The sequence below is a fragment of the Podarcis bocagei genome (genome assembly GCF_964188305.1).
Source record: "Podarcis bocagei genome assembly, chromosome: 1".
Classification (NCBI taxonomy): domain Eukaryota; kingdom Metazoa; phylum Chordata; class Lepidosauria; order Squamata; family Lacertidae; genus Podarcis; species Podarcis bocagei.
Window position 1 is genome coordinate 96,777,094 of NC_138125.1, and position 14,318 is coordinate 96,791,411.

At 45.1% G+C, this 14,318-nt stretch overlaps 1 protein-coding gene across 2 annotated transcripts; it reads right to left on the minus strand.

The window, feature by feature from the left end:
* Window positions 1–1,996: 1,996 nt before the first annotated feature.
* On the minus strand, window positions 1,997–10,312 carry TMEM37 (transmembrane protein 37). 2 transcript variants are annotated; one of them, XR_014009739.1, is made up of 3 exons: window positions 10,062–10,312; window positions 5,058–6,080; window positions 1,997–4,797 (listed from the first exon to the last, which is right to left on the minus strand). XR_014009739.1 is itself a non-coding variant. In XM_081200208.1 (2 exons), exons 1-2 carry the CDS (start codon window positions 10,080–10,082, stop codon window positions 5,508–5,510), a joined length of 594 nt encoding a protein of 197 aa, XP_081056334.1. In that variant the 5' UTR covers window positions 10,083–10,312; the 3' UTR covers window positions 1,997–5,507. The 2 variants fall into 2 exon arrangements, 1 of the variants encoding a protein (XP_081056334.1); XM_081200208.1 differs by having other exon boundaries at window positions 1,997–6,080.
* Window positions 10,313–14,318: the final 4,006 nt, after the last annotated feature.

Consider the following 14,318-nt stretch of genomic DNA (forward strand, 5'->3'; position numbering starts at 1 on the left):
CAGAAAAGACATCAAACACATGCAGAGTGTTATTTGTGGTGGCTGATGTATTACTATTGAACTCTTTCCAGGTAGACTTGCCAAAGCCAGAGCTAAGTTAGATGTGTTTGCAAGACTGTTCTTGACCAGATGAGTGGGGTTAATGTGCATTTCTTACCTCCTTATTACTTTCAATAGGTTGCATGTCTGTATTTTTTTATATAAACATATAGGTAGATAAACATGGCTTAGAGTCTTAGAGTTGGAAGAGACCTCAAAGGGTCATCTAGTTTGACTGCATGCCAGTAGAGCTTGAGCCTGTATCATGTCCAGCACAAGTGGAACAACGCCACTCTGCCAGGCTGACTAGTGGAGACGATCGCACCATTAAAAACTTCTTCCAGATGTCAGGCACGTGTGCTTGGGTCGTTGCATCTGCTTTCCTTTCACGGCTGCCTCTGCAAAGTGCTTTCTCTCCCTTTCCCTTGGGGAAATCTGTGCTGCTGCTCATTTGTACCATCTGGATCATGCCCCTGTGTCACATGATGCAACTGCAGGAGCCACAGCTAGCCTGACTGGGGAGGGAATGGGTGTCAGGGACTCCCCTCCCCCCCCCGTTTCTCGGGAGCAATGTGTGTGCATTGAGAAGCAGCAAATTCTTCCTCCATGGGCGGCAATAGCTAACAAGAAGATTCCAGCACTCCTCCTTACTCATAATCTGTGCCTATGTATTCCTGGCCTTCTCTTCTATTGCGCAGAGTTGCAGCCTTGCCCACAGAAGTGCAAGAGCCTTCAAACTGGGAGAGCAAGTGAGCAAAAAAAGAAAGAATGCATCTGAGGCCTTTTGATTTGCATGTGCAAATAAGGATGTGCACATTTGAGTTCCCCTCTTACGGGAACCACATGCAGGTGTTGCTCACATGTGAGATTCAAACATGAACCTACCAGGTAGAAGAAATACATTAGCACATGTGACTGACACTGTGAAACTGGGTTTCAACAGATCCTGGGTATTCATTATTGATTTTCTTATGCCTATATATCACTAGCAGCTGCCAGTCACACCCATGCTAAATGGATCTTGATTGGATTTGGCATTCATGCACGTCCTGCATAGTACAGCTTGTATTGTTTGGCCTTTTGACCTCCTGCTGTAAAAATTGAATACTTTCCCCTCATTTATTTCTTTGCACTCAGGGTGCATGTGTATGATACAAACACACTTTTCGGTGCCCACTTCATGCATCTGCCAAAGCGAGCTCTGTACTGCCCTCGTGAACCTCCCAAGCAAAGAAAGATGAAGATAGCAATTCCTTGCTATTATTCAGCCCTGGGTGTGAATGTGCATCCTTCCCCACCATGTGACTATGCACATTACCAGTTGCATGTGTACCTTTGATTCAAGTTCAATATTTTCAAATATAATTTGGTCTCTTCTGCTAAGCTTTCCACGCACTGGGTCACTCTGCTCTAGATAAATGTGTGGTTGTGAGACTGTGCCATAGTCTGTGTTCCAATAGTCTTCCATTTTCATTTTTGATTTTGGAGGAAAGCTAGGAAACACTCAGTCTGATTCAGTATTATTTACACTGACTGGCAGCCGTCTCCAGTGTCTCAGAGATGGATCTTTGCTGGTTCTACCTGGAAATGTTGGGGGTTGAACTCGGGTCTGTCTGTGTGCAAAGCACGTCTCTCCCATTGAGCAACGGCCCCTTCCACATCCGTTTCCATGCTCTTGTTTAATAGCTAAAAGGTAAAGGTAAAGGGACCCCTGACCATTAGGTCCAGTCATGACCGACTCTGGGGTTGCGGCACTCATCTCGCTTTATTGGCCGAGGGAGCCGGCGTACAGCTTCCGGGTCATGTGGCCAGCATGACTAAGCCGCTTCTGGCGAACCAGAGCAGCGCACGGAAACGCCGTTTATCTTCCTGCCGGAGTGGTACCTATTTATCTACTTGCACTTTGACATGCTTTCAAACTGCTACCTGCCCCCAAATTGCGACACAGGACTAGAACTAGCAATTCACAAAGTAGTTTATTGAACATTTGACATTCAGATCTGAGATTTCTTCCTATATTCTCTTACCATTTTTTTTAAAGAAAACAGTTTAGAAAAGCTGCAGGTTTCATAATAAAAAAACACCACTTATTTGAGACAAAGACCACATACAAACACACCCCTTTGCATTCTCCAGTCTTTACTGACAAAATGGCCTTTAATAGGAATGGAATCATACGCCCATAAGAACCAGCTATAGAATGGTGTGGAGGGCTCCTTCAGATTGTCAGCTCAAAATGGGTCTCTAATGCGTTTTAACCTCCATGGGATAGTCTTGAAAGCTTCAGTTCAGTGGAAATGGTGTGATACCCAGGCCCGACTAATGCATGTGGGATGCCTTATCATAGTGTGCCAATTTTAGAAAAGTCTGAATGATGTGTACTTCAGGGAGTGTTGGAGTGTTGAGCTTTTTTAAAAAATGGAGCTGAAACTCTTAAGAAGCAGCCAGTGATAGGGGGAGGGAATGCAAAAGTCCCGCAAGCATGTGTACTTATTTAAGGGAAGCTATCACTTCTGTGGCTCTTACACAGCAGATTAGTCACAATTGCACAGTTGTTGTGCTGCAAGATGATTATCTGGGGAGGCCCATGGAGAACAAAGCCTTGCCACAATTCCTTCATTCACTAGACCGTTCTTCCAAAAAGACATCATGTTTCCTAAACAAACGTTTGGGATTGCCCTTGAATGAAATCCATGGCACAATATTGCCTCTTCCCAGTTGCCAGATGTCCATTATTTTAAAAGGACTGTGCTTAAATGGAGAACAGCACAGTCTCTCTGAGGGCCTGTCCACACGTCACATGTTTCTGATAAGGGTTTGCGTTCATCAGCCCTTTCTACCATTTGACAACTCACCTAGAACGCCTGAACCATTTGTGGACAATTGGTCAACACTTCTGCAACATAATCATGAACAAATGTGTGCCAACCACTCACCATTTTGACAACTATTTGGGGGTCGGGTGTGTTGAACAGCTTCACATAAAAGCCACCTTGACCAACCCCTTTTAAGCCATCGTGAGGATACTTCTCTCTCCACTAGTCACGAAATGGTTGCACTGGGTAAATGGTTGTTCTTTAGGGTATTACGGCTGTTGTTTCACCAAGGAACAATTGTCAATCCATACAGAACTACCGTACATGTGTCCCTGGATGTATTTTCAAAACAATCCTGCCAGCAGATATACACTAGATCACTCCTGAAACCCAAACAAAAAAAATTCCAAGCATTTTTATCAAAGCATAATTATTATTTTTTTAAAAAAAGAAGAGAATTTGAACAACACTCCCAGCTTGGATGACTGCCTTCAGAGAAAGAGAGAGCAGGAACTTTGCTTCCTGTGATTTTGAGAAGGGGGAAATGAAATTGGCAATGCTAGCACAGCATTCCCTGATCTACATCCTGTTCTCTGAGGACTGCATAGAGTGATGGCATTTTGAAAGATCGTCTCAAGCCCATAGGGAAGAGTTTGCCTTGTTTTTCCCCCATTAACTCTGAGTAGCAAAGACCTCTTTAACAATATATTGGGCAGATAGCTCTGCCTCTCAGCAGCAAAGTGCCTTTGTTGCTGCTAAGCTGCCCAATTCACCTCTTTGGCTCCAACACAATGAGGGTTGTGGATCTTCTATAATTGAAATCATTCTAACCCATCTGGCCACATAATGAGATTGTGGAATCATGTGAAGAAAAAGGGAGAGGGAGAATAATACTTATTCGTAAAGATGCTTACTCTAAGATAGAAATGACTGGGGTCCATGCTTGCTATTCATGAATGAAAGAAATAACAATCAGACATAATATTAAATTATATAGCATAAATTCCAGCCATATGAGAGATGACTGCAACCCATATATTAAGCATTTTGATTCTCTGTGTAGCAACAGGGGTGCCTGAATGTTACAAAATTAAAGGTGGACCTCTTAAGGAAGTTTCTTTTAAAATCTCTTATACTGAACCAAATGAATACTGCAGGTGTTATTTTATCATTTGGCCGGTGTTGTTAAGAGTATACCTACTATCATTAGGCTCCTTGTTGTGGTTCAAATCAGTCAAGCAGCTTTGTCATGATGACCAAAGTCTGGTTGTCTATGTCCGTCTCCATCAATGCGCCTTCCTGTGGTTCCCCTTCAAAGCCATCCTGCTTTCCAGGTAGGAGATGTGGCTGGGCAATCCTTGGAACCTGTGGCCCTCCACGTATTGTTGGACTACAACTCCCATCATTCCTGACCACAGGCCATGCTGGCAGCAGCAGCTGATGGGAACTGGAGTCCAACCACATCTGGAAAGCCATTGAAATCCATGCCAGGGCAGCCCAGCCACCTCTTGCACTCTGGCCTGAGATCTCTTCCTTTCCCACCTGGAAAGTGGTTAAGAGAGACTCCAGAATGTGGTGAGATGTAAGACAAGCCCTGTATCTCTTGAAACCAAATTGTCACCATAAAAAGCTTCATGGGAGGTACAGTTCAGATGAGAGCAATAATCTCCACAGTGCACAGCTGGTTTGTTGAAATGTTGGCATTGTATATAAATCAGATATACTCTCATGGCAGAAACAACAAGGAGCAAAACCCATATAATGTTTTTTGAATAGGTTAAGCTAAAATGCAAATTATTTGAATTTGGAGATGAGGCCCTAGTTAGCATTCCCAACATTTTGCATAGTACAAATGATCCTAATCTTGATCCCAGCTGATGTGCAAAAATGAAACCATGAAGTTTTCTGAAAAGGACAAAGCACATTTACCGTATTTTTTGCTCTATGACTCACTTTTTCCCTCCTAAAAAGTAAGGGGAAATGTGTGTGCGTCTTATGGAGCGAATGTAGGCTGTGCAGATATCGCTGAAGCAAGCAGAGCAAGAGGGATTGCTGCTTTCACTGTGCAGCGATCCCTCTTGCTGTTCTGGCTTCTGAGATTCAGATTTTTCCCCCCCCTTGTTTTCCTCTTCCAAAAACTAGGTGCGTCTTGTGGTCTGGTGCATCTTATAGAGTGAAAAATACGGTATAACCTTTTCTCACTTGGATACTGAGTATGACCTCCAGTGAGGTTTCTTAGTCCTGACAATCTGACCTATTGGTTTTAATGAGATTAAGTCACAATTTACTGTGACCTGATTGGGGCTTTTGATTAATAAATCTAAGAACTCCAGATAGATTACAGTAAGGATGCGCCTTAAATAGCATTAAAAACAACAAACCAAGTTTGTTTTGCTTTTACTGGGCCACCTTTAAATGAATGAGCTTTAAACAAAGGAAACCAGTCTTTTGCACTTCCATTTCTGTGGAGAGTTACATCATTCAAAATCTAAGCAGGTCATAATAGCCAACTTCCAGTATCCAGCATCCATTATCAAGTGATCTTGGAGATATCCATTTCATATATTTTCTCTTAATGTAAACTAAGAAAACTTGGTCTCCTTTTGAAAGGCCTCAGTTTACTTTTCTGTGTATCTGGTGAAGCTAATTCTTTTAATTTTTCCTCATTCTATTCCATGGAAATGTGATGTTGTTAAGATGAAGTCCACTGATTCCATTCAGGAAGAAAAGGAAGGCAGAAATGAATTCACACCAATAGGTTAGTGTGAAACCCGTGAGAGTGATGTGGTCCCTCAGAAGGAATAAGAAGCTCAAAACTCCAGTGAATGAGAGCAGGAACGAGAGAAGAACAAGGAGCGATCCCATCGACCACTTCTTCCTGGAGTTGACGTCTTCACAGACTTGGGAGACCATGAGAAGTTCCAGGCCAAAGATTGCGACGACAACAGCAAAAGACACCAGACTTCTTGCAAAAGTCATTCCCGCGTTGATCCCTCGAATGTTGGCCAACGTGAGATCAGTGGCACATTTCAGGGCACTATTGTTCCCGACTGTGCAGAAGTGCCACAGTCCAAAGAGCTTTCCCTTGGCAAAAAGCCAGTGCCCATCGCACACAGCAATGGAGGACAGGACAATGGCTATCGCAACGCAGAGGATAATCAGGCTCCTGATGAACATCTCAAAAAACGATCTTGTCCGTCTTCTACGAGTGAGTAACCACTGGGCCTTAAAGAGAAGGTCCAGAAAGAAAGAAGTTAAATACCCCTACTATTAAAGCAACACAGATTGCTTTTAGATCGCAGCCAGCAATTATATTGCTATTGATGTTGTGACCAGTTAGAAAGAATGCTCAATAACAGCAAGTTAAATACACTATGCAGACAAGCTTGGTTGGGTACAAACTATACATTTAAAGCACACTGCTACTTTCAAAGAATCTTGGGAATTGTAGTTTGTTAATGGTGCAGGGAACTTTAGATCTGCGAGGGGTTCCCAGGATTCTTGGGGGGAAGCAATGTGCCTTACATCAATGGTGTGTGCGCAGCCTTAATATACAAATGATTTGTGAGTGCTGTGAGAAAGGGAAGGCAGTGATAAAACATTTAAAATGCCACAGAAGCAGTGGGAAGTCTTACCAAATCAATCTTTTGAATATAAGATCTCATGTGTGTGTGAGAGAGAGAGGGGGGGGAGGGGGGAGGGAGATGCTACATTTATGCTGTGTAAGTAAAAAGTCTGGAAAGAAAGTAAATTATCTGCCATATTTCATTCATAAGAAAAAGAAAAGTGAAGCAGGCTACACTTAGTCACATCTTTCTTGGGTCTCATAGGCAATGCCCTGGCTGACTGCTATCCAGAGAAGCAACAAGGCACCATATACTAGCAAACAGAGTCCCCCCCCCCCACTAGCTGGACCATAAAGAAGGCTGATTGTCGAATAATTGATGCTTTTGAATTATGGTGCTGGAGGAGACTCTTGAGAGAAGATCAAACCTCTCCATTCTGAAGGAAATCAGCCCTGAGTGCTCACTGGAAGGACAGATTGTGAAGCTGAGGCTCCAATACTTTGGCCACCTCATGAGAAGAGAAGACTCCCTGGAAAAGACCCTGATGTTGGGAAAGATGGAGGGCACAAGGAGAAGGGGACGACAGAGGATGAGATGGTTGGATAGTGTTCTCAAAGCTACCAGCATGAGTTTGACCAAACTGCGGGAGGCAGTGGAAGACAGGAGTGCCTGGCGTGCTCTGGTCCATGGGGTCACGAAGAGCCGGACACGACTAAACAACTAAACAACAACAACAAAGCAGCACAGACCTGTTCTTGGCTGAACCAGGAAATCCTCCCACCATCGGAGCGGTTTTTTAAAAGTGTGTGTGTAGGAACAAGTCTATTGCGCATGTGGCTTGCCCCACTTTACGAACTTGTCTCCCTGGCTGCCACTGCAAGCTTGCCTGCTCAGGCTGCCCGCCCAAGGCTGCACTGAAACTTCCCCAGCTTAACATTTCGATCTCTCTTGCCATGGCTTGTTCTGTGCAGAAGTGTTGGCTGTCATGGACGCCGCCTCCGGAGTTTTAAAAGTGAGAGATTAAAATGTTCCACTTCTCCCTATACACACTTTTCTAGTAATGAGTATTGCAGCTCCACCGAGTTCTGATTTCCTGCGTGTTGGAGGAAAGGACCCTAACCATTTTGATGTCTCCATCAAGATAACCTTTATTGTCTGAGGAGCTGTCTCATGGGTTTTCCAGGGCCATCATTTTATAATGTTGCAAAGGGAGTAGTGATGTGATTTCATAGAACTGTAGAGTTGGAAGGGACCCCGAGGATCATCTATTCCAACCCCCTGCAATGCAGGTATATACAGCTGTCCCATACAGAGATTGAACCTGCAACCTTGGCACTTTCAGCACCATGCTCTAACCAACTGAGCTATCCAGGCTGCTTTGGAGATGGGCACAACATAGGGAGCAAAGGAATATCACTGAACTGTACAGCTGGAAGGGACCTCAAGGGTAATCTAGTCCAAGTTCCTGCAACGCAGGAATCTTTTGCCCAACATGGGGCTCAAACCCACAACCCTGCGATTTAGGGTCTCATGCTCTACCGACTGAGCTATCCCAGGCAGAGAGGTGTCAAAGAGAAAACCAGGACTTCCTCTCTGATCAGCACGATGAACGGTGATGTTTTCAAAGGATAAGGAGTGTGAAGCAGGAGAGGACAACTTGGGGGGGAAAGATGGGAAATTCAGTCAAACAGAGCTTGCGTTGATGATGAGACATCCAGCAGAGGAATAATAAATGCCGGATATGAGTTGCTTAAAGGTTAAGTGTTTTTAAATGCTTATTTTTATTATTTAAGAATCTTAAGGGGTGTGTGTGTGTGTGTGTGCACGCACATGCATAGATTGATATGATTTTGCTGGAAACTGCTGAAATGGGAATTTGAGGAAAAGGCTGTAGCTCAGTGGTTGGAGCATCCACTTTCCATACAGAAGGTCATGGGTTCTAATCCCAGCATCTCCAGGGCAAGGAGAAACCTCTGTCTGAAATCCTGGCGAGCAGCTGCCAGTGCAGACCAGACTCAGTTAGATGGACTAATGGTCAGACTCAGTATAAAGCAACTCCCTATGATACCATCCTGCTCCCATTTCTCAGGAGCTTAGTTCACAAGCTAAAAACATTCACTGTGAGCATATCTTCCTTGTAACATTCTATATCTCTTCTTTTCTTAATTGCAGCCCCTGTGGTTCATTATATATATCTATCTATCTCTATATATTAAAATATGGCTCTTGCACAAAATATCCTCACAAGATCCACTGAGCGAGAGTCAGTTTTGCTGAAACATCAGTAATAATGTCCCGGGGAGGGACAGAGCCACTGATCTTTGTAAACAACTCATTGCATTCCAGGAGAGAAGGGAGGAAATGGAGCAAGTTCAGAATGTTATTTGAGTCCTTAAGTTGACAAAAGCTTACACAGTGAAACCCCAACGGACCATAGCTCTGCTTCTGGAGCAGAATCGTTTTGTACACTTGATGTTAAAAGGGGCTTCATGGCAGAAGAAAGGCAGGCCAGAAATGTCAGAAAGTAAACAAGTTTTTAAAAAGTCCCCACCCCCGAAGAATGCAGCTAGAGTTTGCATATTCAATGGGACAACAACCCTGTGAGGTGGGTTCGGCTGTGAGGCAGCGACTGGCCCAAGGACACCCAGTGAGCTTTTTGTTGGGTGGGGAGGATTCAAACTCTAACCCCCACGCTCTAACCACTGTCTCTCATCAGAATTCCCTCATTGGATGATGAATGTAAATCTAGAAAAGCAGTCCAGACATTCAAACTCAGACGTAAACGCCAGACCCTCCAAGTGTCCCTATTTTCCAGAGACAGTCCCAGATTTACAAAAACTGTCCCGGTTTCTGATTTGATCCTGGAATGTCCCTGGAATGTTCTCATGGGAGAAATGTTGGAGGGTATGGAGTTATGTGACCCCCTCCCAGCCAAGGAGATAAGGTACCATTTTTAGAAGATGTCTGAAGGCTGCCCTGTATAGGGAAGTTTTTTTAAAAAAAGTTTACTGTTATATGTATGTATGTATGTATGTATGTATGTATGTATGTATGTAGGAAGCCTCCAAGAGTGGTTGGGGCAACCCAGTCAGATGGACGGTGTATAAATAGTGAAATTATTATTATGATGGAATAGGGTGTCCCTATTTTCATCGGAGAAATGTTGGAGGATCTGAAACACACACACCTACACGAAGAGGGAGCGATGGAGAGAGAGATTTTGAGATTGCAAGAGGACAGAAGATCTTCTATCCGGGAAGCTCTCCTAAAGGAAACGACAGGGAGAGACAGAGAGTTGGCCACAGCCAGGGGAGATCGACACAATAGCACATAAGAGAACTTTTTCCGCCTTGCTTCAAGACAAAGCGACGATAATAAGCGGGGAATTTGCATCGAGCAACAGGTGGCAAAAGAAAGTCGGCTAGTTTGAAGCGCGGGCTGCGATGAGCGGCTCTGCCTGTAGGGCGAGGGGGAAACGCGGGCAGAGGCGCTGCAACGCCAGAACAAAGGGCGGCGGCGGCGGCGGCACACAGCGATGCCAACAAAACACACAGCTCCAGCCCAAACAAAAAGAGATAGATATATATTTGTCCCACCCGCCAGAGAGGAAGAATGGCTTCTCCTGGGCTCCCGATTTTACCTGCACTGCGATGGCTGTCATGCTGCCTTGCGCCCCTTCCCGCGGAGCGAGGCGGCGAAGTCCGGGGAGCAACTTTGAGGTCGGCGGCTGCGCGGCGGAGGAGAGCGCGAGAAATGTCTCCCGGGCGCCCGCTTCACGCGCCCGCTCCCGGCCAGGGGCCCATGGCGGCGGAGTGGGGCGAGTCAAAGGCCGCTCTCGCCCGCGCGTCCTGCCGAGAGCGGCGGGAGGCAGGCAGGCAGGCGAACTGCCCTTTGAGTCAGCAGCGGAGTCGAGGAGGGAAGGAGGAGGAGGAGGAGGCCGCCGAAAGCGGCTGGAGCCGGCGAGCGGCTGGAGGAGGAGCAGGGGGAGGAGGGCCGAGAGAGGCGGAGGGCGCTCCGGGCAAGCCCGGCGCCAGGGAAGGGCCGCCGGGGGCACAACCGCCGCCGCCTGGGCCGCGGCAGAAGTGCAGGGTCCCCTCCTGGGTCGCCGCTTGTGGCAGGGATCCACGCAGATCTCCACGGATCGCCTTTTCCGGGAGGATCCGCTGTTTTCTGCGCGCTTACTTGCGCAGGTGACCTGGAGTGCTCCAAGCCGCTTCTTTCAGGGCGCCCTAAGTTGTGCTTCCTTCCTCTGTGAAATAGGCATTTTATTGTTTTTTTTCACAGCAGGGCAATAACCGCAAACAAAACAAGACTTGGAATACAGTTTGTCAATTTGTCAGTAACAACAACTTATTTGTACCCCACCTTTGCCCCTGACGGGATTCAAGGTGGCTTACAAAGGGGGGGGGGGAATCACTAAAAACGTAGAAAAAACAATAAAAAACAAGCGTTTTTGTAACACGTGTTTTAAAAATACCAACAATTGTGATAAAAAGCAGCAGGGCACCAGCCCTTTCATTAAAAGCAGTCACTTGGCAAAAGTCTGTTGGAACAAGGTCTTCATCTGCCAATGGAAGGACAACAAAAAGAGCCAGGCTAGCTTCCTCAGGGAGGGAGTTCTGGAGTTGCTACCACCAAGAAGGCCCTTTCCCACATTCTCTCAGGTGGAGATTGGGAGAAGGGCCTCCCCCAAAGGTCTCAAAACCCAAGCAGGTTTGTATGAGGGAATGTGGTCTTTCAGATAGCTTGAACTGCCTCTAGGCGTTGTGATCAAGTTGTGACCAGAGGAGGCATGACCACGGGGAGAAGCGCAGAGAAAAGAAGCACCATGGTGATTCTGCAGAAGCAAAACCAGACACCTTCATCTGCCTCAGCTGCAACAAAACATGTCTCTTCCATACAGGTATTAGTCTCTACAGCCCACACTGCAACCTTCCAACAGTTTGACTTCACCCGCAAAGGCATGCTTCTCCACTGTCTCCTGAGACAGACAGACAGGCCGACAACAGCAACAGGTTGCATTTTTGCATTTCATTATCATCTAAGGTCACCTTTTGAAAGTCCACCAGTCAATTGGGGATAACATGTCACAAAAAGGCTTCTGAAATAATCCTAAGGACATAAGAAGAGCCCTGATGGATCAGGCCAGAGGCCCATCTAGTCCAGCATCCTGTTCTCACAGTAGTTAACCAGATGCCCATGGGAAGCCTGCAAGTAGGACATGAGCCCAATAACATTCCCTTGTCCTGCAACAGGTTGTCAGAAGTGGTATTGCCACTGAGAGAAGCATATTGCCTCCATTTTGTTTGTTTTAGAGGTGTCACTAGACACTCCCCCCCCAACAGATGAACACAGCACGCACGCATGCACTCTCTCTCTCTCTCTCTGGGAGTTCTTACTGACAGTAGGGATCTCCCAGCAATGATTGCACAACATTTAACATAAGAAAAACACAAGAAGATAAATGCCAGTTGGGCAGCTCTGAGCAGCCTGTGAAAACTGGATCCAATGCCAGCGTCTTGCCCGGGATAGACTGCACATGCTTGTAGTTAAACTGGCATTGGTATGCTAGGATGATTGAAGGCTGATGCTCTAACATATTTGTACCCTCAAGTCCTTCTTATGTTCACCGCCTGCAGCTATCAAAGCATTGCTGAGCAAAATAAGGGAGGCAGGCTGGACAGAGGATCCTTCTTACTCTCTTGCTGCTCACCCTTGCAGTGAATTGATTGTTGGAGCAGGGTGGTGGGCTTATTGATTTGTCTGTGCTGTCATTTCCATGTAAAGTGTATATCCTCAGTTTCTTTCTTGTTCTGAAATCTATAGCTCTTAACATTTAAAAAGCTATATTCTTGTGTTTGATAATTGCCCACGCAGTATTTGCACCAGCACTGTGAAATGTTATTTCTTGCAAGCTGTCATCCACATGCTTTCCCTGATCATTCCATATTTCTGAATTCGAAGGCCAATATTGTTTCGTACTTGGTGACTGTTTCATTGACTAAATCAGGTTATGTGGAAGAAAAAACAAAATGGAAAGAAATCCAAGCCACTTTATTAGGATTTCATGTACTTGTAGCGCTGGTCAGCTATTTTCTTGTTTCATGCTCCCTTTGGACTATGTCACAAATTAGGAGTCAAGTCTCTTTTCTGAGAGCAGCAGCTAGTTTTCAGGATCAACTGAAACAGCAGTTAGTAGAGTGAAATACAGTAGATATAGTCCTTTGCAGCACACCTTAGGGGATACAGCCTTGTATAAAGTCAGGGAATGGGCTAAAGGTCTCCAATTTTACATCCCTATGATCTGATAGTGTTATAGTTACTCCACATAAAAGTAAGGAAGCTCCTAGCCATAATAAAAGAACAGCGAACTTTTGCACTCTCTCATTATATTTGATAAAGTCGTTACTGCTTTAAAAAGATTGCAGCATGTGAATCACAAGGAAAAACATCCAACTTTATCAGAGTCTGCTGTCAAAGTCCAAGCTTTGTCTTGAAAACATAGCAATCTAGCGTTTTAAGAGTGTGATTAGGGCAGTTCGCAACCCCACCAAGGAAATACTCCAAACCAAGTGGAAGGCTCACAGTTCAGGGTGAGACCATGTTTCAATCTTTGGCATCTCTAGTTAAAAGGATCTCAGGTAGGTGTACTGGGAAAGGCTTTGTGGAGAGGCACTGTGCGCCCGAGTAGAAAATACAAGCCTAGATAGTCCAGTGGTCTGACTCTGCATAATGAGAAGTGTAAGACAACACTTTAAAACAGCTGCCTCATCTTGATTAAGCATACCTTAGCACATTCAAAGTGTTCAGCATGATTTATGGTCACCTCATTCATTTTTACAACAGTCTTGTAAGGTAGGCCCGTATTATAAAGTTCTATTTTAATGCTGGGGCAGAGAGAAAAGAAAGTGGTGCTTGAAAAGAGTGCCACCAAAATACATTTGGGGCTGAGATGACATTTGCAGTCTTTTAGGTGGGAGATACGGGACCAGATGATGTTGGACTACAACTCCCATAATCCCAAATCATTGTTTCCCGTCCTTTCTTTCAGATGATGTAGAAAATACAGTGGTACCTCGGTTGTCAAACGTAATCCATTCCAGAAGACCCTTTCACTTCCCAAACGTTCGAAAACCGAGGCTCAAAGGACGGCCTGCAAATTCAATAGAGGAAATTGAAAAAAACCCAGAGGAAGCCGTTCGACTTCCAAGGTGCGTTTGAAAATGGAAGCATTTACTTCCAGGTTTTCGGCGTTCGAAAACCAAAATGTTTTAATTCGAAAACCGAGGTACCACTGTACAAATATTTGAATGTGCCCTTTCATAGCACACACAAGTGAGATAAATATAAGGTTATGGGCTCATGTTATATCAGTGGTATATCAGTGTAGAATAGAGGCATGATAGAAAAACTTGCTCAGCTACAAGGACTGAGACTGAAAGAAGAGCTCATCATGTTGACTCACTTCAATACTGCAAGATACCGGTAGTTTGGCCTTTTTCGATGCAGAGCTTGTAATGAAAAACAGGATGTCCAGTGGAAGGGGTTCTGTGCAAAACAAAGCTAGTCAGCCAATGTATTGCGAAACAATATGATAATCTGAAGCTCAAAAGATACAGGGGGTTGAAGGAGAAAGAAGAGAGATTTGGAGTGTTTAACAGTTTTAGCTACATTCCAGGGCAAATTTGCTTTAAAGGCATCAGTACAGCTGTGAGCGAGCTCTAGAATTGTGTGCTCTCAACTCTTATAGAGAACTCTTGCAATGTGCAGCTCTGAAAGTCATTCATTACACAGCAGTCAATTTTTCCCCAACAGTGGAGACACTTGCAGATACAAGGTGTACAGGGTGAACCCATGCGTATCTCTCCGCACTTTTGAAGACGTTTGGGACCTTTGG